At 36.5% G+C, this 23,310-nt stretch overlaps 2 protein-coding genes across 2 annotated transcripts; both read right to left on the reverse strand.

The window, feature by feature from the left end:
* Positions 1 to 17,463: 17,463 nt before the first annotated feature.
* Positions 17,464 to 17,895, reverse strand: LOC137943723 (auxin-responsive protein SAUR62-like). Its single transcript, XM_068789161.1, has one exon. The coding sequence runs from the start codon at positions 17,893 to 17,895 to the stop codon at positions 17,464 to 17,466; it is 432 nt and encodes a 143-aa protein (XP_068645262.1).
* Positions 17,896 to 18,177: 282 nt separating this feature from the next.
* On the reverse strand, positions 18,178 to 18,704 carry LOC137944797 (auxin-responsive protein SAUR65-like). The gene has a single exon (XM_068790549.1). The coding sequence runs from the start codon at positions 18,639 to 18,641 to the stop codon at positions 18,273 to 18,275; it is 369 nt and encodes a 122-aa protein (XP_068646650.1). The 5' UTR covers positions 18,642 to 18,704; the 3' UTR covers positions 18,178 to 18,272.
* Positions 18,705 to 23,310: the final 4,606 nt, after the last annotated feature.

Genomic DNA, 23,310 nt, shown 5'->3' on the forward strand with positions numbered 1-23,310 from the left:
ACCAGTGGGAAGTGAGCATCAAATATTCTCGGGAGATCAGATGAGCTCACATGTGGAAGCTATAGGAACTTGTTATTTAACTTTAAGTAGTAGCTTTGTTTTAAAATTAGAAAAGACCTTTTATGTTCCAAGTTTCTTCAGAAACTTGATTTCAGTTTCAAGGCTTGTACCTTATGGATATTCTTTTAACTTTTCAGACTCATCTTTCAGTTTATATTATAAGTCTGATTGTGTTGGGAATAGTACATTGTCTGATGGTCTTTATAGCATTAATTTATAAAACAATGCCACTTACAGTTCAATGCATGTTCACACTGGTAATAAATGAGGTGTTATTAATGAGGATTCCTCTACATTATGGCACTGGAGATTAGGTCATATCTCCATAGATAGAATTAAAAGATTAGTGAATGAAGGGGTACTTAATACTCTGGATTTTACTGATTTTGAGACTTGTGTAGACTGCATTAAGGGAAAGCAGACTAACAAGTCAAAGAAAAGTGCCAATAGGAGTTCAACCATATTAGAGATCATATATACCGATATATGTAGTCCAGACATGGACTCACATGGTCAGAAATACTTCATCTCTTTTGTAGATGATTCCTCACGATACATGTATCTCTACATGCTTTATAATAAGTATGAAGCTTTAGATGCCTTTAAGATCTTTATGGCTGAAGTAGAGACACAATGCGGTAAGCAAATTAAGATCGTGAGATCAGATAGAGGTGGAGAATACTATGGTAGATACACTGAGAATGGACAAGCACCTGGGCCATTTGCAAAGTTTCTTCAGGAACATGGGATTGTTGCCCAATATACCATGCCTGGTTCTCCGGACCAAAATGGTGTAGCAAAATGAAGAAACCGAACATTATTAGGCATGGTGCGGAGTATGCTTAGCAACTCCAATCTTCCTAGATCCTTATGGCCTGAAGCACTTAAGACGGCAATGTATATATTAAACCGAGTTCCAACCAAGGCTGTTCCAAAAACGCCATTTGAATTATGGAAAGGTTGGAAACCGAGTTTGCGACATATGCGCGTTTGGGGATGCCCGTCTGAAATGAGAATTTATAATCCACAAGAGAAGAAGTTGGACCCAAGGACCATTAGTGGGTATTTCATTGGATATGCTGAAAGGTCTAAAGGTTACAAATTTTATTGTCCATCTCACAACACTAGGATTGTGGAATCAAGAAATGCAAAATTTCTTGAAAATGACTTGATCAGTGGGAGGAATCCAACTCGGAACATAGTTTTTGAGAAGGATTATTCAAAATCTCAACCTTCCACCTCAAGTGATAGATTGTTTATTGTTCACAGCACCCCTCAAGTCCAAACTGATGTTGAACAACAAATTAGTGAAGTATTTTTTTTTCTAGAAAGTCAACAGCTCCATATACCAATAAAAATGGCCATAGTCTGAAACGCGCTCTGCTCAATTTTAAAGGTGGAAAAATGGCCCAAATTAGGGCACAACAAAGAGACTGTTGAGTTTTTACGGTTAGATCAAACACAAATCACTTCTTGGGTGACGAATTAAAAGACTTAACCAGTGCTAGATATTGGGCACACTCTTATATTTTTTATGTAGCAGGGCTAGGTATTGCTCTAAAGTTATAAAAAGACAAGATAAAAAAATGAAGAAATACTAGAACAAAACAACTTTAAACAAAATGAAGCTTCTATGCAACACTCATACTTCCAAAAGGACCTAGAATGTGAACTTTAAAAATACTTGGGGAGACTATAATGGTAGAAATAAAATAACTTAAAATTTTCCGCAAAGTATGACTTTTGTTGGGTGACCACAATTTTTCGAACATGATAATGAGAAAGAAACACAATCAAGTAACCAAAATAAAAAAAAAAAAATTAAAAACAAAATCAAAGCAGGACACCGATACTTTGATCGAGCACATCCTGGAATGATTAAGATTGACCACAAATATTTGATTACAAGAAATTGTTTTCTAAAAAAACTAAGAGATTAGGAGGAAAGGAAACTTAATTCGCGTTAATGCATGGAGGGCCAATAGGAGAGAAAATAGGAAAAAGAGTGATTTTCGGTAGAACTAACCTTTAATACTTATGATATCGATATCTCAAGTAACATAGCGCATAATTACAAGCAGTTTGTTACTAAAGAAACTAGACTCAAAGATCTTTAGTTTGATACCTAAATTGACATCGCAATCTTCAATCTTTATTTATTATGACCACTCGATTTTCTTCATTGTGCCGCATGACCCTTGCTAACTCCAATGAGCATATCACCTTACATATAGATCTGACTGAAGTCAAAGTTACTCCTTCGTTATCTAGACTTTAGTATCTTTCATTCAAGAATAATTTTCCTTCAATGAAATATTCTACTTTTGAAAGAAAGAATCTCATAGATTTGAAACCCGGCAATTTTATCAAACTGAGTACTCTTTCTTCTTTGGCCATAATGACCTTTAACTCTTCCAATATTGACATCTCCCTCCAGAAAATTCGGATTCTGAATTGGTCCGATAGGTTACAAAATAGACTTAAAAATAATGTTTTTGACATACAACTCTCTATCTGAAGTCTAACTCTTGATGGCATAAAATGCCTCAAAAATTGACGTTTTTTTACTATTGCATGTATCACTCTCTCGATATCTAATCATTGTTGTTTCAAATATCGATTCGCTTTGTCGAAAATATGATTGCCAAAATTAGATTTGATTTGGAAAGTAGACTAACAAATATTTCCAATGATATATAATTTGATATAAGTAAAATTCATTATGGAAGAGAAGACTCCAAACAAACAACTTGTACTCGAATTGGGAAGAAATAAAAAGGTAGAATATGAATCTAAACTGCTAGAGACAATAAACCGGAAAGGAAAAGGATTACATTATCTCTTGGGTAGATCGAGTCAACTCACAGAACTTGCTCTGACACATTGTTGATTTTTGGGAAAAGTGAAATACTTCACTGACTTGATTGTAAATTGTGTACAATGAGCTGCTATTTATAATAGAGAAAATAAGAAGAATCAGATTACAGTAAAACTTTCCATGTCCCAGTTACACCCAAAGTCAAACACGACAAGAAGAGTCATAGAACAACAGAGAACCTAAACATACATAAAATACTCACATAGCAAAAACACCTTTAACTTAGATTCTTCTATGAGATATATTTCCATGAGAGTCATCTTAGTCTCCAACATATTAATTCCGACTCTTCCATACTAGCTCTTCTACATGCATCGTGTAATACTTCTACAACTCCAGCATGCTTCAAAGGTCATTGAAAGAGATCCTCCAGAGAGCACTGGTTCCGGATGAAAATCCAAAAGACGAGCACTATCCTGTCCTCTTCTTCTCATAGACCTTTTCTCAACATGTTTTTGGATTTGTTTTTCGTGATTTAGGTTTAAGCACTGAAACATATGAGGCTAGTAACATTGGGATCCTACTTGCAAAAATTTTCTCTTCTATGGCTGCCATCTTGTAGAACCACCTATTAATCTAGAAATAGATTGGATGACAAGGATAAAGTGACTCGAGAGACTAAAATTTCAATGAGACTATGTGGGAGGAAAGCAATAAATAACTGCTAGGAGAAACATAAGGAAGATAAAACAGAGGGTAGAATAACTAAACATTTTAGGGAAAAAGAAAAAGGAAGGAGAAATATAGGAGTAAATAATGGAGGAAGGCATTGTCTCTGTGGGAAGACCACCCCAACTCACAAAACATGCTCTGATGCCATGTTGAATATTTGGAAAGAGAAATAGTTTATTGACTTGATTATATCAGAATAGAATGAGCATTTATTTATGACTACAGAAACAAGAAAAATTATATTAGAAACAAACTACCCATGTCCCATTTATACCCAAAGTCAAACATGCGAAAAAAATGCTAAAAAGAATTAAACAACAGAACATCATTAGGATATTAACATAACTTAAACACCTTTCAATAAAACTCATTTGTGCGACCTCCAATTTTGAGACTCTTGTAAGACTCCACCATATTAATTTAGGCTCTATGAGACTTCTTGCGATGAGACTCATGTATGATTCTCCCATACAACTTCTTCAACACATAATATTGACACAAGAGTACATAACCAAGCTCAACATGAAGGCACCATTTACATGGATGCGGTGGAAATCATATTTAATTATCCCGATCGAAATTATGACGGGGATCCTAAGTGTGTGAGGATCAAATGTCAGTTTTCTCACATATAGAGTGGGAGTTTAGTGGCACTAGAGAATTGAAGATGGCATAACCCAAATACAATTGATTATTTGCTTTGTATTGTCTAATTGCGAAGAGATAAAAAAAAACAAAATCTATTGTAAGCAATTTACCTCATTCCATGAACTTATACATATGTCAAGGGTTTAATACATAATGCGTATTTACCGTTACAACACATATGATGACTAATGAACATAGAGAGTTTTCTTCTCACGAGGGAGTTACAGACGTTGATAGAGAACACATGGCGCTATTTCTCGAATGGTTGAAAATGTAGGCTAGTTATCTACTAATCCTAGTGTAATAAAAATAAATGATAGCATTCTTGTCTATGATCGTTGTGATTGTAGCTGATTATATTTGCTTTTCCAATGCAGCTCAAGACATTAGTATAGCAATGATGTCTTGATAGACATAGCGATATTTATACCCTTGGTTTTGGCACCATCAAGCATCATAGTTACTCAAGTTGCATAACAAATGAAGTGTGAATCAATACTATGAAGCTAGAAGCATGCCGAAGAACTCTAAAAAGCAATGTTGTAGTCAAGAGTACTATGACGATAATGAGCTTGACTATGATGGGATGGTGACTAAGGTAATAGAATTGTGGTATTTGGTAAAAATTCTTGTGTATATGCTCAAATGTAAATGGTTTGATGTACGTGTAACTGAAGACATGACACCAAGATGGATGAGTGGTTCACTCGCATCAACATGTCTCCCACATGGTGCAATGATGACCATTTAGCATTGGTATGGTTGTCACATTAGTAGTTGTACCATATGGTACTCACATGATCATAGCATCAACGTGTCTCCCACGTGATTTACCAGATCCAATATTGGTTTTACGTGGTAGTTTTTCTCTTTTGAGAAAAAAAAAGGTGAGTCCAAGTTAAGTTGTAGCCATAATCTGCAATGGTGGGCTAGAAATGGTAAATCATTGGCGGTGTGCTTAATGTTCTCCAGTGACATTAATTTTGCTTGATTACTTATATAAACTCACTGCATCTGTGTCTATCATGATCCAACTTATTCTCTACAAGTAGCTTATTCTCTACAAGTATTAAGCATGGAATAGAGGAAGTACCTAGACTAATTAGGGTTACCGAACTACGATATCCATGTGCCATTAATGTAAATGTGAGAGAAAGAAGCAAAAAGTGGCTCATCTTTCAGGTCTTCTGTTGTTACCATGGTCGGGCAATATCGCGTTGTTCAAATTTCCTTAAGAAATTATAACAAAACAAAATCAAACTGTCGTTATTCAACACAGAATTGGAAAGAATGAAGAAATCTTCTGTAACATGTCAAAATTGTTGTATTTACAGTTGTCAAAGAAGAGAGAGTACATTGGAGGGTATAAATCAGTTCAACAACCGTATACAGGTTCTTTATGGAGCAACCCCCAATGGATGACTGAAGGTGTGGAGGAGCGAGCAGTAGTGATGGAAGTGAGCACCGCCTTTTCCACATCTCTGTTTGGATGCCTCTGCATCAACAAAAGCACGTATTCCATGAAATCTGCAATGCATGGGAGCGTGATTGGCCCATCTCCTGGCAATCCGAATTCGTCTTCTGAGACTTCCAGCAATGCATTCAAAAGAGTATTGCTGAGGTATGCCAATGGAACCATGAACCGTTCACCACCTATAGTGTAGGCAGCAAAATGACCCTTGTCGGCTATTGGCTTGATAGACCCCTTCTGCCTATTTCTGGCAAAATGAACGATCTTCTTTGGGCTCAACATACTGAATAGTTGTGTGAGGAAGGAGAAAGCAAGATGAACTTCAGAGTACGCTGTGCGATTTTCTTCTTCCATATAGTGTTTTTTCCTTGCAAAGTGTCTATGTCATTTTTATCCCCAACTTAAAGAGGTGAACGCGAACAACATACACAAGAAAGAGGTACTTTATTCCACATGTTGTGGTATTTTTTATGTGACAAGAATATTCATGAAAAGGGGAGAATAAAAGAGGTAGAATTTCGCATCTATGAAAATGATTTCCAGCAAAAGAAGATTGAAGACCAAAAATCTATTTTCCTGCAGGCTGAAGTTATGAATTGCAGATCGAGGGGGACTGTCGAAGAGTAGGTAAGAACGAGTCTCACATGACTCACACAACAAGAAGTCTCATAGAGCCAGAATTATTATGGTGGAGTTTTATAGGAGTCTTACAAGAGAAGATCTCACAAAAGAGTCTGAGTTAAAAGTGTTTTAGTTCTGTTCGTCTTTTATTTAAGTTCATTTGTTCAACTGTTCTAGCCCTTAACTTTTAGAGTTTATTATTGGGTATAAGAGGGACAAGGGTAGTTTAAATGTAATTGGGTTCTACTTGTTTCATCTATTATAAATAGCGGCACATTGTACTCAAATTACAACAAATTAGTGAAGTATTTATTTTTTCTAGAAAGTCAACACCTCCATATACCAATAAAAATGGCCATAGTTTGAAACACGCTCTGCTCAATTTTAAAGGTGGAAAAATGGCCCAAATTTGGGCACAACAAAGAGGCTGTTGAGTTTTTATGTCTAGGTCAAACAGAAATCACTCTTGGGTGAAGAATTAAAAGACTTAACCAGTGCTGGATATTGGGCGCACTCCTATATTTTTTATGTAGCAGGGCTAGGTATTGCTCTAATGTTATAAAAAGACAAGATAAAAAAATTGAAGAAATACTAGAGCAAAGCAACTTTAAACAAAATGAAGCTTCTATGCAACACTCATACTTCCAAACGAACCTAGAATGTGAACTTTAAAAAATACTTGGGGAGACTATAATGGTAGAAATAAAATAACTTAAAATTTTCTACAAAGTATGACTTTGGTTGGGTGACCACAATTTTATAACTGTGATCACAAATTTAAAATTTGTCATCAGAATTTTAAACTACCACAGAAATGATAGAAGGTGAAAAACCAAGCAAAAATCACTTATGAGGGTTTCTTGTTTTTAGTAATCACGATTCAGTGTTTAGAAGCTGGCACGATTAGAACGTGGAATAATGATTCACATCGAACATAGCTTGTATTGATTGAGTAAAACATGCAAAAAGCACATACGAAGGGAACATTAAAAAAAATCACGTCACGAAAACAGAAACCATAAAAAATAGAGTACCATGTGGTGGATATGTATAACACCGGAATCTCCTCACCACATGGCAAAAATATTCCATAGCACTTCAAAAATTCTCAACAACATTCTCAAACATTTCCAAATTAATTAAACTATTTTCACTACTGCATATGCACTAAACAATGAGAAAACACACACGTCAAGTCCAAATTCATCGAACACCCCTGGTAGAGCCCCATATAACTTCGCAGTCACTACGAACTGTAACTCGTCAGTGATGAGGGTCAGGTATTTTGGGGAAAAAGAGAATAGCGAGAGGGAGAAGGGAGTGAGATGTCAAAAGGGAGAAAAGAGAGAAGAAAGGGAGGTCAAGAGGGATAAGAGAGAGAGAAAAACAAGAGAGAGAGAAGCGAGACCGAGTCCGAGAGAAGAGAGGGAGGCACAGAGACAAAAGAGGTGGTGCGAGAGAGAGGGCGAGTCCGAGAGAAGACTGAGAGATGGAGGCTGGAGACGAGAGGGAGGAGAGACAGAGGCCAGAGACGAGAATCTGAGGAAGAGAGGTAGCAGCGACGTCGGGGGCTCAAGGAGACGAGAGAGGGAGTGTAGTAGAGAGGAAGAAAAAAAGGAAAATGAGGACGAGCAAGAGAGGGGGGTGCGAGGGGAGAGAGGGGAAAAGGAAGCGTCGCGCGTCCTTCATCTCAAAGAAGATCAAATATGGCGTTCTTTGAGATGAAGGATTTTAACTCGTGGAGATGAAGGACCGCTTCATCCCCTACATCTAGATGAAATCTCATTTGCGCTCCACCACGACTTCAAGTGTTGAAGGGCGTCATGCAGTTGAAGATCATCTCGGACTTCAAGTTGACTAACCCCCCTAAATAATGTCATTCAAATCATAAGCCTTAAGGTTTGGCTCATAAAACTTGATCCTTAGTTCAAGGCCCCCCTCCCCTATTTCCTCATAGTGATGGGGAAGGTTTTTTTTATCATTTTGTTAGTCTAAAACACAATGAGAGAGGGGATAAAGTTTGGCCCTCCCATCCAATGACCACCAATGTTTCATTTGTTACCAATTTTGTTCACTTTATCTCAACCATATTGGGTTTAACTAACTCCCTCCTATTTTAAATTAGTTTTACTAAAATCATAACTTAATTCGCTATTTTTAATAATTAAATAATTTTTTTATCATTTATCATTTATATTTATACAAAATAAACTAAAATAATAAATAATATTTGTATAAAAAAAATACAAGTGAAATTTATTCCATTGATTGTTTTATTTTCACTAACATTTGTACCTGTTTTAGCCATTTGTTTCAAACAAACTAAAACTTGATAAGAAAATGAGTTTTTTTATTATTCAAACTGAAAAAGATAAAAAAATAAATCAAGAGATATAAATGCAACAAAGCTTTTTAAAAATAAGCTTTCAAATACAAAATATTTGAGGATAAAACGTCAAATTTGACCATTCGATGAAAAACTTTTTTGAGTTATTTTAAGTCTCCATTAATAAAAAATAAAAAATATGTAGATTGTAATAAAATTATTTAATTTATGAGATATTTTTTCTGATTTTTTTAATATAAAAATTTTAAACCAAATTCCTGTGTTTCAAAATTTTTGGGGAATTTTTTTGAATCACGTCAGGTAATTGAATCAGGCAATAATCGAGGAAAGCTAATTCAGATTTTTTTTATCACACTAAAGGAATACAGTAAAATGTAAGAAATATATAATATAAATCAAATTATATGCTATTCTTGAAACTTCTCAACCAAATGGAGACAAGACTTTGATTGGGGACTCAACTTGGTCACATAAAAGTCCGGGTTCAGATTTAGCGATGTCCATCAATACACTTGTCATGATCTTGAAACATGATATGAACAAGACTTTGTAGTGGACTAACCAAAATTAGAATCCCAAGCCCCCACCTGAATTCTATTTCGAGGTTGTCATGCAAAGGGATTGATCACACTAAATGAATACAGTAAAATGTAAGGAATATATAATATAAATCATATTATATGCTATTCTTGTAACTTCTCAACCAAATGGAGACAAGACTTTGATTGGGGACTCAACTTGGTCACATAAAAATCCGGGTTCAATCACCAGAATAAAGATGGCCATTCCAGATGCATACCTTTGGAATAGGTAAGTTAGCAAAACATTGAAGTGATTGGTTTGGTAGTAGTTATTGGAAGATTGCATTATTGACACAAGTCAATGGAACAATAAAACGCTTTTTGTCAGTGGTATAGACCTCAAAATGACTATTGTCACCTTTTGATCTTTTAGCTGCACTTGAGTTTTTATCTTGAACACTTGTATGTTACTTGATTTTGCTCTGCCCCCACAAAATTGATTTTTTTGCCCATTCCTAGTCTTTTAAAACTAACCATATGGGACTCAACATCACTAACGCTGTGTAATTTGCGAGTTGCTTTGAGATGAATGGACAAGACTATAATGGTAGAAACAAAATAACTTAAAATTTTCTACAAAGTATGACTTTTGTTTGGTGACCACAATGTTTTGAACATGACAATGAGGAAGAAACACAATCAACTAACCAAAAAAAAAAAAAAAGTTAAAGCAGGATATCGATACTTTGATCGAGCACATCATGGAATGATTAAGATTGATTAAAAATATTTGATCACAAGAAATTTTTTTCTAAAAAACTAAGAGACTGAGAGAAAAGTAAACTTAATTCGCGTTAATGCATGGAGGGTCAATAGAAGGAAAAATAGGAAAAAAGTGATTTTCGATAGAACTGACCTTTAATACTTATGATATATATATCTCAAGTAACATAGCGCATAATTACAAACAGTTTGTAACTGAAGAAACTAGACTGAAAGATCTTTATTTTGATAACAAATTGACATCGAAATCTTAAATTTTGATTTATTATGACCACACAATTTTCTTCATTATGCCGCATGACCCTTACTGACTCCAAAGAGCATATCACCTTACATATAGATCTGATTGAAATCAAAGTTACTCCTTCTTTAACTAGACTTTGGTATCTTTCATTCAACAATAATTTTTCCTTCAACGAAATATTCTTCTTTTAAATGAAAGAATCAGATAGATGTAAAACTCGGCAATTTTATCAAACTGAGTACTTTTTCCTCTTTGGCGATAATGACCTTTGACTCTTCCAATATTGATATCTCCTTCTAGAAAATTCGGATTGAGAATTGGCTTGATAGGTTAAAAAATAGACTTAAAAATAATTTTTTGACATATAACTCTCTATATGAAGTTTTAACTCTTGATGGCCTAAAATGCCTAAAAAATTGAAGATTTTTTACTACTGCATCTATCTCTCTCGATATGTAATCATTGTTGTTCCAAATATCGATTCTTTTTGTAAAAAAATATGATTGTCAAAATTGGATTTGATTTGAAAAGTAGACTAAAAAATATTTCCAACGATATATAATTTGATATATGTAAAATTCATTATGGAAGAGAAGACACCAAACAAACTACATGTACTTGAATTGGGAAGAAAGAAAAAGCTAGAATACACTAAACCGGAAAAGGATTATGTTATCTCTTGGGTAGATCGAGTCACCTAATAGAACTTGCTCTGATACCTTGTCGATTTTTGGAAAAGAGAAATACTTCACTGGCTTGATTGTAAATTGAGTACAATGAGCTTCTATTTATAATAGAGCGAATAAGTAGAATCAGGTTACAATTAAACTATCCATGTCCCAATTACACCCAAAGTCAAACACTAAAAGAAGAGTCAAAGAACAACTGAGCAACTAAACATACATAAAATACTAACATAACTAAAACACCTTTAACTGAGATTCTTTTGTGAGATATCTTTCCATGAGTGTCATCGTAGTCTCCACCATATTAATTCTGGCTTAGTGAGACTTATTTTTAAGAGAGTCATGTAAGATTATTCCATACTGACTCTTGTACATGCATCTTGTAATACTTCTACAACTCCAGCGTGCTTCAAATGTCATTGAAAGAGATCCTCAAGCGAGCACTGGTTCTGGATGAAAATTCAGAAGACGAGCACTATCCTGTTCTCTTCTTCTCGTAGACCTTTTCTCAACATGTTTTTCGATTTGGTTTTCGAGATTCAGGTTTAACCATTGAAACATATGAGGTTAGTAACATTGGGATCATACTTGCTAAAATTTTCTCTTCTATGGCCGCCATCTTGTACCACCACCCATTAATCTAGAAATAGATTGGATAACAAGGATAAAGTGACCCGGGAGACTAAAATTTCAATGAGACTATGTGGGAGGAAAGCAATAAATAACTGCTAGGAGAAACATAAGGAAGATAAAACAGAAGGTAGAATAACTAAAAATTTTAGGGAAAAGGAAAAAGGAAGGAAAATATAGGAGTAAAGAATGGAGGAAGGCATGGCCTCTGTGGGTGAACCACCCCAACTCACAAAACATGCTCTGATGCCATGTTGAATATTTGGAAAGAAAAATAATTTATTGAGTTGATTATATCAGAATAGAATGAGCCTTCATTTATGACTGAAGAAACAAGTAAAATTATATTAGAAACAAACTACCCCTGTCCCATTTATACCCAAAGTCAAACATGCAAAAAAAATTCTTAAAAGAATTAAACAACAAAACCTCAATAGGATATTAACATAACTTAAACATCTTTCAATAAAAATCATTTGTGGGACCTCCAATTTTGAGACTCTTGTAAGTTTTAAGCTCCCTAGCCATGTATCGAGTCACTCGACAATCTCCTCTGGCTTCCAGATTGTAATTCATTTTGAGGGTTTTGGGATTTTTCGAACGGCCTATGATTTGAGAGAGAGAGATCAAGCTTTGAAGGAAGCTTGCACCTTGGACCTCGTTAGAGACAGAATCTGATCTCACACTTTAGACTAATGATCAATATTTAACCTTCATTTCAGAACCCGTCATCCATATAAGAGGACTAGGGTTGATGCACACCAGCTAAGGCCAAACAATGGGCCACTAATTTGAAGGAAATTACATCTAAACATTCTAACTGAAAAAACCCAGAAATTACATAATTTAACCCCTGTGTCTACTAGTTACTCTAGATGTTATGGAGTCCATAACATCACCCCCTCCCTGAGAAAGAGCTTGTCCTGGAGCTCAAAGGTGGGGTAGAGTGCACAGAAAGCCTCTAATGGTTCCCAAGAAGCGTCAATCGGATCTGTATCGGCCCACTGGACTAAAATCTCCCATGACCCTTGGACCCGGCGAGCTTGAAACACCTTCTGTGGAGTCGGAATAACATGACCATCTTGAACTTGTGGCAACGGTGTGTGGAGCATAGGCGAGTCGCCCTTGAACGGATTCAATAGGGAGACATGGAAGACATCATGGATCTTGGCGTCAGGTGGGAGTTGCAGCCGATAAATCACTCTGCCAATACCTTGCAACACCTGAAATGGCCCATAGAACTTCGATGACAATTTGTGACATTTGGAGGCCGCAAGGGAAAGCTTACGGTAATGTTGAAGTCGAAGCCATACATAATCTCCCGAAGCAAAGGAAAGATCACAATGACCCTTGTCATATGTGCTCTTCATAGTGTCCTCAGCTTTCTGCAAGTGAGTTTTGACCTATGCGAGCATAGTATCCCGTTCCCCCAAAGCCTGGTCAAGTGCCACCACCCGAGACGAGCCTAGCTCGTAAGATAAGAGACGAAGGGGGTCTCGCCCATAAACTACCTTGAAGGGTGTAGTGCCAAGTGCAGTGTGGTAAGATGTATTATAAAACAACTCCACCTAGGCGAGCCAGCATACCCAACTTTTGGGAGTATCCCTCACAAAACAGTGCAAATACATCTCAATAGTGCAGTTGACTACTTTCGTTTGCCCATCGGTTTGAGGGTGGTAGGCTGATGAGAAAGCCAATTTTGTGCTCTGTAATTTGAATAACTCTTTCCAAAAGGTGCTTGTGAAGACTGCATCTCGGTCACTAGTGATGGACTCCGGTAAACCATGAAGGCGGACAAGCTGGTCCATGAAGATCTGAGCCACATGTGTTGCCGTATAAGGATGAGCCAGGGGCAAGAAATGCCCATATTTAGAGAACCAATCCACCACAACGAAAATAATAGATTTGCTTGAAGATGTTGGGAGACCATCTATAAAGTCCATGGATATATCGGCCCATACCTGTGAAGGGATCTGAAGAGGTTTCAACAGGAATGTTGGGTTTAACGTCTCCACCTTGTTTCATTGGCAAACTTGGCACACAGAAACATAGTCAGCCACCGATTGTTTCATGCCCCTCCAATAGAAGTCACGACTGAGCCAGAAATATGTCTTTTGCTGGCTTTCACGAGTGTTGTCATGAAATGTAGATAGGATGCTATTGAGGAGGGCTTAATGAGGATAAAGATAAATCTGATTCTTATACAAAATGAGACGGTCCAGAAGTGCCCAATTGTTGTCCATGGTGTTTTGCTCAATGCTGTGATACAAGGCAATCAGCTCAGGATGTTGCTGAATTTCATCCCGAATTGAATCGACCGAAAGAAACTGTGTTTGACTGTTTGCGAGTAGCTTTGGTTCCGATATGTCCCGGTGAGACAAGGCATTAGCCCCAAGGTTAAGGTGGCCTGGTTTATACTCCACTTTAAAATAAAAACCCATCAATTTACTCAGCCAATGGTTGTAGTGAGGTTGTGATACGTTGCTCCAATAAATATTTCAAACTGTAGTGGTCTGTCCGGATCACGAAGTGTCAACCCCAGAGAGAGGGCCGCCAATGCTGAATGGTTTTGGCCAATCCGATAAGTTCCCTTTCATAAGCAGCTAATTTGTGATGGTGCGGGGCGAGGTGCCAGCTGAAATACGCAATGGGATGGCCCTGCTGTTGCAAGACCGCGCCAATGCCCCCTCCGAAAGCATCACATTCAATAACAAATGGTTCTTCAAAATTGGGGAGTTGGAGAACAGGCGCAGAGGCTAAGGCGTGTTTCAACTGCTATGAGAGTGATTTTTGGTAGAACTAACCTTTAATACTTATGATATCGATATCTCAAGTAACATAGTGCATAATTACAAACAGTTTGTTACTAAAGAAACTAGACTCAAAAATCTTTAGTTTGATACCTAAATTGACATCGAAATCTTCAATCTTTATTTATTATGACCACTCGATTTTCTTCATTATGCCGCATGACCCTTACTGACTCCAATGAGCATATCACCTTACATATAGATCTGACTAAAATCAAAGTTACTCCTTCATTATCTAGACTTTAGTATCTTTCATTCAAGAATAATTTTTCTTCATTGAAATATTCTACTTTTGAATGAAAGAATCTGATAGATTTAAAACTCGACAATATTATCAAACTCAATTCTCTTTCTTCTTTGGCGATAATGACCTTTGACTCTTCCAATATTAATATCTCCCTCTAGAAAATTCGGATTCAGAATTGGCTTGATAGGTTACAAAATAGACTTAAAAATACGTTTTTTTACATATAACTCTCTATCTGAAGTCTAACTCTTGATGGCATAAAATGCCTCAAAAATTGAAGATTTTTTACTATTGCATGTATTGCTCTCTCGATATCTAATCATTGTTGTTTCAAATATTGATTCGCTTTGTCGAAAAATATGATTGCCAAAATTAGATTTGATTTGGAAAGTAGACTAACAAATATTTCCAATGATATATAATTTGATATAAGTAAAATTCATTATGGAAGAGAAGACTCCAAACAAACAAGTTGTACTCGAATTGGGAAGAAAGAAAAAGGTAAAATATGAATCTAAACTGCTAGAGACAATAAACCGGAAAGGAAAAGGATTACGTTATCTCTTGGGTAGATCGAGTCAACTCACAGAACCTGCTCTGACACCTTGTTGAATTTTTGGAAAAGAGAAATACTTCACCGACTTGATTGTCAATTGTGTACAAAGAGCTTCTATTTATAATAGAGAAAATAAGAAGAATCACATTACAGTTAAACTGTCCATGTCCCAGTTACACCTGAAGTCAAACACTACGAGAAGAGTCATAGAACAACGGAGCAACTAAACATACACAAAATACTAACATAGATAAAACACCTTTAACTAAGATTCTTCTGTGACATATCTTTCCATGAGAGTCATCTTAGTCTCCACCATATTAATTCTGGCTCAGTGAGACTTATTGTTATGAGAGTCATGTAAGACTCTTCTATACTGGCTCTTCTACATGCATCATGTAATACTTCTACAACTCCAGCATGCTTCAAAGGACATTGAAAGAGATCCTCCAGAGAGCACTGGTTACGGATGAAAATCCGGAAGACGAGCACTATCCTGTCCTCTTCTTCTCGTAGACCTTTTCTCAAAATGTTTTTGGATTTTTTTTTTTTTGTGATTCAGGTTTAAGCACTGAAACATATGAGGCTAGTAACATTGGGATCATACTTGCTAAAATTTTCTCTTCTATGGCTGTCATTCTTGTGCGACTTTCAATTTTGAGACTCTTGTAAGACTCCACCATATTAATTTAGGCTCTATGAGACTTCTTGCTATGAGCTTCGTGTAAGATTCTCCCATACAACTTCTTCAACACATAATATTGATACAAGAGTACATAACCAAGCTCAACATGAAGGCTCCATTTACATGGATGGGGTGGAAATCATATTTAATTATCCCGATCAAAATTATGACGGGGATCCTAAGTGTGTGAGGATCAAATGACAGTTTTCTCACATATAGAGTGGGAGTTTAGTATCACTAGAGAATTGAAGATGGCATAACCCAAATACAAGAGATTATTTGGGTCGAATTGCGAAGAGATAAAAAAAAAAAATCTATTGTTAGCAATTTACCTCAATCCATGAACTTATACATATGTCGAGGGTTTACTACATAATGCGTATTTATCGTTACAACACATATGATGACTAATAAACATAGAGAGTTTTCTTCTCACGAGGGAGTGACAGACGTTGATAGAGAACACAAGGCGCTATTTCTCGAATGGTTGAAAATGTAGGGTAGTTATATACTAATCCTAGTGTAATAAAAATAAATGATAGCATTCTTGTCTATGATCGTTGTGATTGTAGCTGATTGTATTTGTTTTTCCAATGCAGCTCAAGACATTAGTATAGCAAAGATGTCTTGATAGACATAGCGATATTTATACCCTTGGTTTTGGCACCATCAAGCATCATAGTTACTCAAGTTGCATAATAAATGAAGTGTGAATCAATACTATGAAGCTAGAAGCATGCTGAAGAACTCTAAAAAGCAATGTTGTAGTCAAGAGTACTATGAAGATAATGATCTTGACTATGATGGGATGGTGACTAAGATAATAGAGTTGTGGTATTTGCTCAAAAATCTTATGTATGTGCTCAAATGTAAATGGTTTGATGTACGTGTAACTGAAGACATGACACCAAGATGGATGAGTGGTTCACTAGCATCAACATGTCTCCCACGTGGTGCAACGATGACCCTCTAGCATTGGTATGGTTGTCACATTAGTAGTTGTACCACATGGTACTCACATGGTAATAGCATCAACATATCTCCCACGTGATTTACCAGATCTAATATTGGTTTTACGTGGTAGTTTTTCTCTTTTGAGAAAAAAAAAGGTGAGTCCAAGTTAAGTTGTAGCCATAATCTGCAATGGTGGGCTAGAAATGATAAATCATTGGCGGTGTGGTTAATGCTCTCCGGTGACATTAATTTTGCTTGAGTACTTATATAAATTCACTGCATTTGTGTATGTCGTGATCCAGCTTATTCTCTACAAGTATTAAGCATGGAACTAATTTGCTTAGCTGACATCTCCAGTGAGGAAGTACCTAGACTAATTAGGGTTACCGGACTACGACATCCATGTGCCATTAATGTAAATGTGAGTGAAAGAAGCCAAAAGTGGCTCATCTCTCAGGTCTTCTGTTGTTACCATGGCCGGGCAATATCGCGTTGTTCAAATTTCCTTAAGAAATTATAACAAAACAAAATCAAACTGTCGTTATTCAACACAGAATTGGAAAGAATGAAGAAATCTTCTGTATCATGTCAAAATTGTAGTATTTACAGTTGTCAAAGAAGAGAGAGTACATTGGAGGGTATAAATCAGTTCAACAACCGTATACAGGTTCTTTATGGAGCAACCCCCAATGGATGACTGAAGGTGTGGAAGAGCGAGCAGCAGTGATGGAAGTGAGCACCGCCTTTTCCACATCTCTGTTTGGACGTCTCTGCATCAACAAAAACACGTATTCCATGAAATCCGCAGTATATGGGAGCGTGATTGGCCCATCTCCTGGCAATCCGAATTCGTCTTCTGAGACTTCCAGCAATGCATTCAAAAGAGTATTGCTGAGGTATGCCAATGGAACCATGAACCGTTCACCATCTGTAGTGTAGGCAGCAAAATGACCCTTGTCGGCTATTGGCTTGATAGACGCCTTCTGCCTATTTCTGGCCAAATGAACGATCTTCTTGGGGCTCAATATGAACTTCAGAGTACGCTGTGGTGATGACTTGAAAGAAGTCGAGGCAATGTACATATATAGTCCCTAAGAGACACAGAATTCATGCAGCTGTAACTTTCCTCATGTCGACTCATTTAGGAGACACATCCATGTGCTGGTAAGTCCCTTAGTGGATTGATGACAGTTGGGTAAGTCTACCAGATTATGGAAACGTTGGGCATAGCTCTAGAAAACAGTTTGGGCATATCCATGTGCGGGTAGGGTGGCAGGCATTCATGCTTCTGTCCCCTTAGATTTCAGAGTGTCTAGTAAAAGTAATGAAAAAGAAAGCTAGAGAGGTATTTGAGACATGAAGACTAAAGACAGATATGAAAAATGAACTTCTGTGTGTATCAAAATTGTGTCGATCATGTACAACTGACGATAAAAAAATTACATCCCTGGTCATTCTTTTAGTAACTGTGGAGAGGTATTTGATGAGCGCGGTGCTCTGACTGATGTAAGGATGATATTGAGCACCTACTACTGAAAATTGTCAACAGTAAAGCCTTCTCTGTGTCTTTGGATGGACGCCTTCTAATAAATGAGAGGACATAATCCAGGAAGTCCGCGTTGCATGGCACAGTGATGCGCCCATTTCCTGAGAGACCAAATTCATCTTCAGCCACTTTCAGCAACTCTTGGAAGATCGCATTGTTGAGATATGCCAATGGAACCTCAAAGCGGTTTTGATCTGCAGTGTACACCACAAAATGACCTTTTCCTGAGATTGCCCTCTCACCATTCCTCGCCTTTGATACAAAACGCTTGGGACTAAACATGGCTGCTGATGAGGGATTTTGGTTGCTGGATGGAGGGGAAAGCTGAAGGCTGATCTTGGATAGCAAGAGGCCAGTGGTTGTGCTGATTCCCGATGCAGTCGAAGACTTTTATACATGGAAAGGAAAGTGAAGAGTTTCAATTCTGTAATTTTCCTATGTTGGGCGGTTGAGAATGCACAACCATGTGCTGGTAGGGTGCAGTATGCCGTACCCAGTGAGAGTGCTGAAAACAGAGGTAGCAGGCTCTCATGCTTCTGTCCCCTTAGATTTCAGAGTGTCTAGTGAAAGCAACGGAAGAGAAAGAAAGATTTTGACTGGCTACGGCATGCCATAACAGTGATTGTAAGAATTCCACACGATAAGCTGGGTCCAGTAAAATGTGGATGTTGTTGAAGCCATGATTGTAGGGCAGCCAACCATGGCAATAAGGAAGAGAATATGCAACTCACATGATGGATGAGTCCATAACAACAAGATGTATTTGAATGCATGTTTTGTATTGGTCCGCACAGATTTAGTGATGTCCATCGATAAACTTGTCATGATTCTGAAACATGATATGTAGAAGACTTTGTAGCAGACTAACCAAAATTAGAATCCCAAGCCCCCACCTGAATTTTCTTTCGAGGTTGTCATGCAGAGGGATATATCACACTGATGGAATACTCTAAAATGTAAGGAATATATAATATAAATCATACTATTTGCTATTCTTGTAACTTCTCAAACAAATGGAGACAAGACTTTGATTGGGGACTCAACATGGTCACATTAAAATCCGGGTTCAATCGCCAGAATAAAGATGGCCATTCAAGATGCATACCCTTGGAATTGGTAAATTAACAAAACGTTGTAGTGATCGGTTTGGTAGTAGTTCTTGGAAGATTGCATTATTGACACAAGTCAATGGAACCATAAAACGCTTTTTGTCAGGCATAGACCTCAAAATGACTATTGTCACCTTTTGATCTTTTAGCTGCACTTGAGTTTGTATCTTGAACACTCGTATGTTACTAGATTTTGCTCTGCCCCCACAAAATTGATTCTTTTGCCCATTCCTAGTCTTTTCAAACTAACCATATGGGACTCAACATCACTAACGCTGGGTAATTTACGAGTTGCTTTGAGATGAATGGACAAGGCTTAATCACTCAATGATGTGTTCATATAAGGTATACAATATCTGGCTTGGGTTATCTTCCAAGTATTGTGTTTTTGTTACTAGGTCATGTATCTTACACATAGTTAACTTTTTAGATAAGGTCACTTTGGATTTATGACCGTTGCATACTCTCGACAACTTCCGGTTAAATCTGATTTCTCTGGTATTTCTTCAATTTTGATCTTGTATTTTCATCACTTCAAAGCAATGCCTAGACCCACTGCCTAAAAAGTATAGGAGTGTGCCCAATAACCATCTCGAGTCAAGTCTTTTATTCTTTACCGAAGAGGTGATTTACATTTGAGCTACCCTTAAAAAGTGTGTAGTCTCTTTGTTGTGACCTAAAGTTAGGCCGTTTTTCCGCCTTAAAATTTGACCGGAGTGTGTTTCACACTACGACCATTTTAGCTGGTATTTGGAGCTCTAGCATGCAACTAGAGTGATTTTCTTCTTCCATATTATGTTTTTTTCTTGCAAAGTGTCTATGTCTTTTTTATCCCCAACTTAAGGAGGAGAAGAAGAACAACAAACACAAGAAAGAGGTACTTTATTCCACATGTTGTGGTAATTTTTATGTGACCAGAATATTCATGAAAAGGGGAGAATAAAAGAGAAAGAATTTTGCATCTATGAAAATTATTTTCAGCAAAAGAAGATTGAAGACCAAAAATATATTTTCCTGCAGGCTGAAGTTATGAATTGCAGATCGAGGGGGAGTGTCGAAGAGTAGGTAAGAACGAGTCTCACATGATTCACAGAACAAGAAGTATCATAGAGCCAAAATTATTATGGTGGAGTCTTATAGGAGTCTCACAAGAGGAGATCTCACAGAAGAGTCTGAGTTAAAAGTGTTTTACTTCAGTTAGTCTTTTATTTATGTTCATTTGTTCAACTGTTCTAGCCCTAATTATTGGGTATAAGAGGGACAAGGGTAGTTTAAATGTAACTGAGTTCTACTTGTTTCATCTATTGTAAATAGCGGCACATTGTACTCAAATTACAACAAATTAGTGAAGTATTTATTTTTTTCTAGAAAGTCAACAGCTCCATATACCAATAAAAATGGCCATAGTTTGAAACGCGCTCTGGTCAATTTTAATGGTGGAAAAATGGCCCAAATTAGGGCACAACAAAGAGACTGTTGAGTTTTTACGGGTAGGTCAAACACAAATCACTTCTCGGGTGAAGAATTAAAAGACTTAACTTGTGTTGGATATTGGGCACACTCCTATATTTTTTATGTAGCAGGGCTAGGTATTTCTCTAAAGTTAGAAAAAGACAAGAAAAGAAAACTAAAGAAATACTAGAGCAAAACAACTTTAAACAAAATGAAGCTTCTATGCAACACTCATACTTCAAAAAGGACCTAGAATGTGAACTTTAAAAGTACTTGGGGAGAATGTAATGGTAGAAATAAAATAACTTAAAATTTTCTACAAAGTATGACTTTTGTTGGGTGACCACAATTTTTTGAACATGACAATGAGGAAGAAACACAATCAAGTAACCAAAATAAACAAAAAAAAATTTTAAACAAAATCAAAGCAGGACACCGATACTTTGATCGAGCACATCCTGGAATGATTAAGATTGACCAAAAACATTTGATTACCAGAAATTGTTTTCTAAAAAACTAAGAGACTAGGAGGAAAGGAAACTTAATTCGCATTAATGCATGGAGGGTCAATAGGAGAGAAAATAGGAAAAAGAGTGACTTCCGGTAGAACTAACCTTTAATACTTATGATATTGATATCTCAAGTAACATAGCGCATAATTACAAACAGTTTGTTAGTAAAGAAACTAGACTCAAAGATCTTTAGTTTGATACCTAAATTGACATCAAAATCTTCAATCGTTATTTATTATGACCACTCGATATTCTTCATTATGCCGCATGACCCTTACTGACTCCAATGAGCATATCACCTTACATATAGATCTGACTGAAATCAAAGTTACTCCTTCGTTATCTAGACTTTAGTACCTTTCATTCAAGAATAATTTTCCTTCAATGAAATAGTCTACTTTTGAATGGAAGAATCTGATAGATTTAAAACTCGGCAATTTTATCAAACTCAATTCTCTTTCTTCTTTGGCGATAATGACCTTTGACTCTTCCAATATTGATATCTCCCTTCAGAAAATTCGGATTCAGAATTGGCTTGATAGGTTACAAAATAGACTTAAAAATACTTTTTTTGACATATAACTCTCTATCTGAAGTCTAACTCTAGATGGCATAAAACGCCTCAAAAATTGAAGATTTTTTACTATTGCATGTATCGCTCTCTCGATATCTAATCATTGTTGTTTCAAATATCGATTCGCTTTGTCGAAAAATATGATTGCCAAAATTAGATTTGATTTGGAAAGTAGACTAACAAATATTTCCAATGATATATAATTTGATATAAGTAAAATTCATTATGGAAGAGAAGACTCCAAACAAACAAGTTGTACTCGAATTGGGAAGAAAGAAAAAAGTAGAATATGAATCTAAACTGCTAGAGACAATAAACCGGAAAGGAAAAGAATTACGTTATCTCTTGGGTAGATCAAGTCAATGCACTGAACCTGCTCTGACACCTTGTTGATTTTGGGGAAAAGAGAAATACTTCACTGACTTGATTGTAAATTGTGTACAATGAACTTCTATTTATAATAATGAAAATAAGAAGAATCAAATTACAGTTAAACTGTCCATGTCCCAGTTACACCCAAAGTCAAACACTACAAGAAGAGTCATAGAACAACGGAGCAACTAAACATACACAAAATACTAACATTGCTAAAACACCTTTAACTGAGATTCTTCGGTGAGATATCTTTCCATGAGAGTCATCTTAGTCTCCATCATATTAATTCTGGCTCAGTGAGACTTATTGTTATGAGAGTCATGTAAGACTCTTCCATACTGGCCCTTCTACATGCATCGTGTAATACTTCTACAACTCCAGCATGCTTCCAAGGTCATTGAAAGAGATCCTCCAAAGAGCACTGGTTCCAGATGAAAATCCAGAAGACGAGCACTATCCTGTCCTCTTCTTCTCGTAGACCTTTTCTCAACATGTTTTTGGATTTGTTTTTTGTGATTCAGGTTTAAGCACTGAAACATATGAGGCTAGTAACATTGGGATCATACTTGCTAAAATTTTCTCTTCTATGGCTGCCATCTTGTAGAACCACCCATTAATCTAGAAATAGATTGGATGACAAGGATAAAGTGACTCGGGATACTAAAATTTCAATGAGACTATGTGGGTGGAAAGAAATAAATAACTGCTAGCAGAAACATAAGGAAGATAAAACAGAAGGAAGAAGAACTAAACATTTTAGGGAAAAAGAAAAAGGAAGGACAAATATAGGAGTAAAGAATGGAGGAAGGCATTTTCTCTATGGGATGACCACCCCAACTCACAAAACATGATCTGATGCCATGTTGAATATTTGGAAAGAGAAATAATTTATTGACTAGATTACATCAGAATAGAATGACCCTTCATCT

This window comes from Aristolochia californica, unplaced genomic scaffold (assembly GCF_029961685.1).
Source record: "Aristolochia californica isolate CCGP_79_NKW_82.1479 unplaced genomic scaffold, dmAriCali1.0.hap1 SCAF_11, whole genome shotgun sequence".
Classification (NCBI taxonomy): Eukaryota; Viridiplantae; Streptophyta; class Magnoliopsida; order Piperales; family Aristolochiaceae; genus Aristolochia; species Aristolochia californica.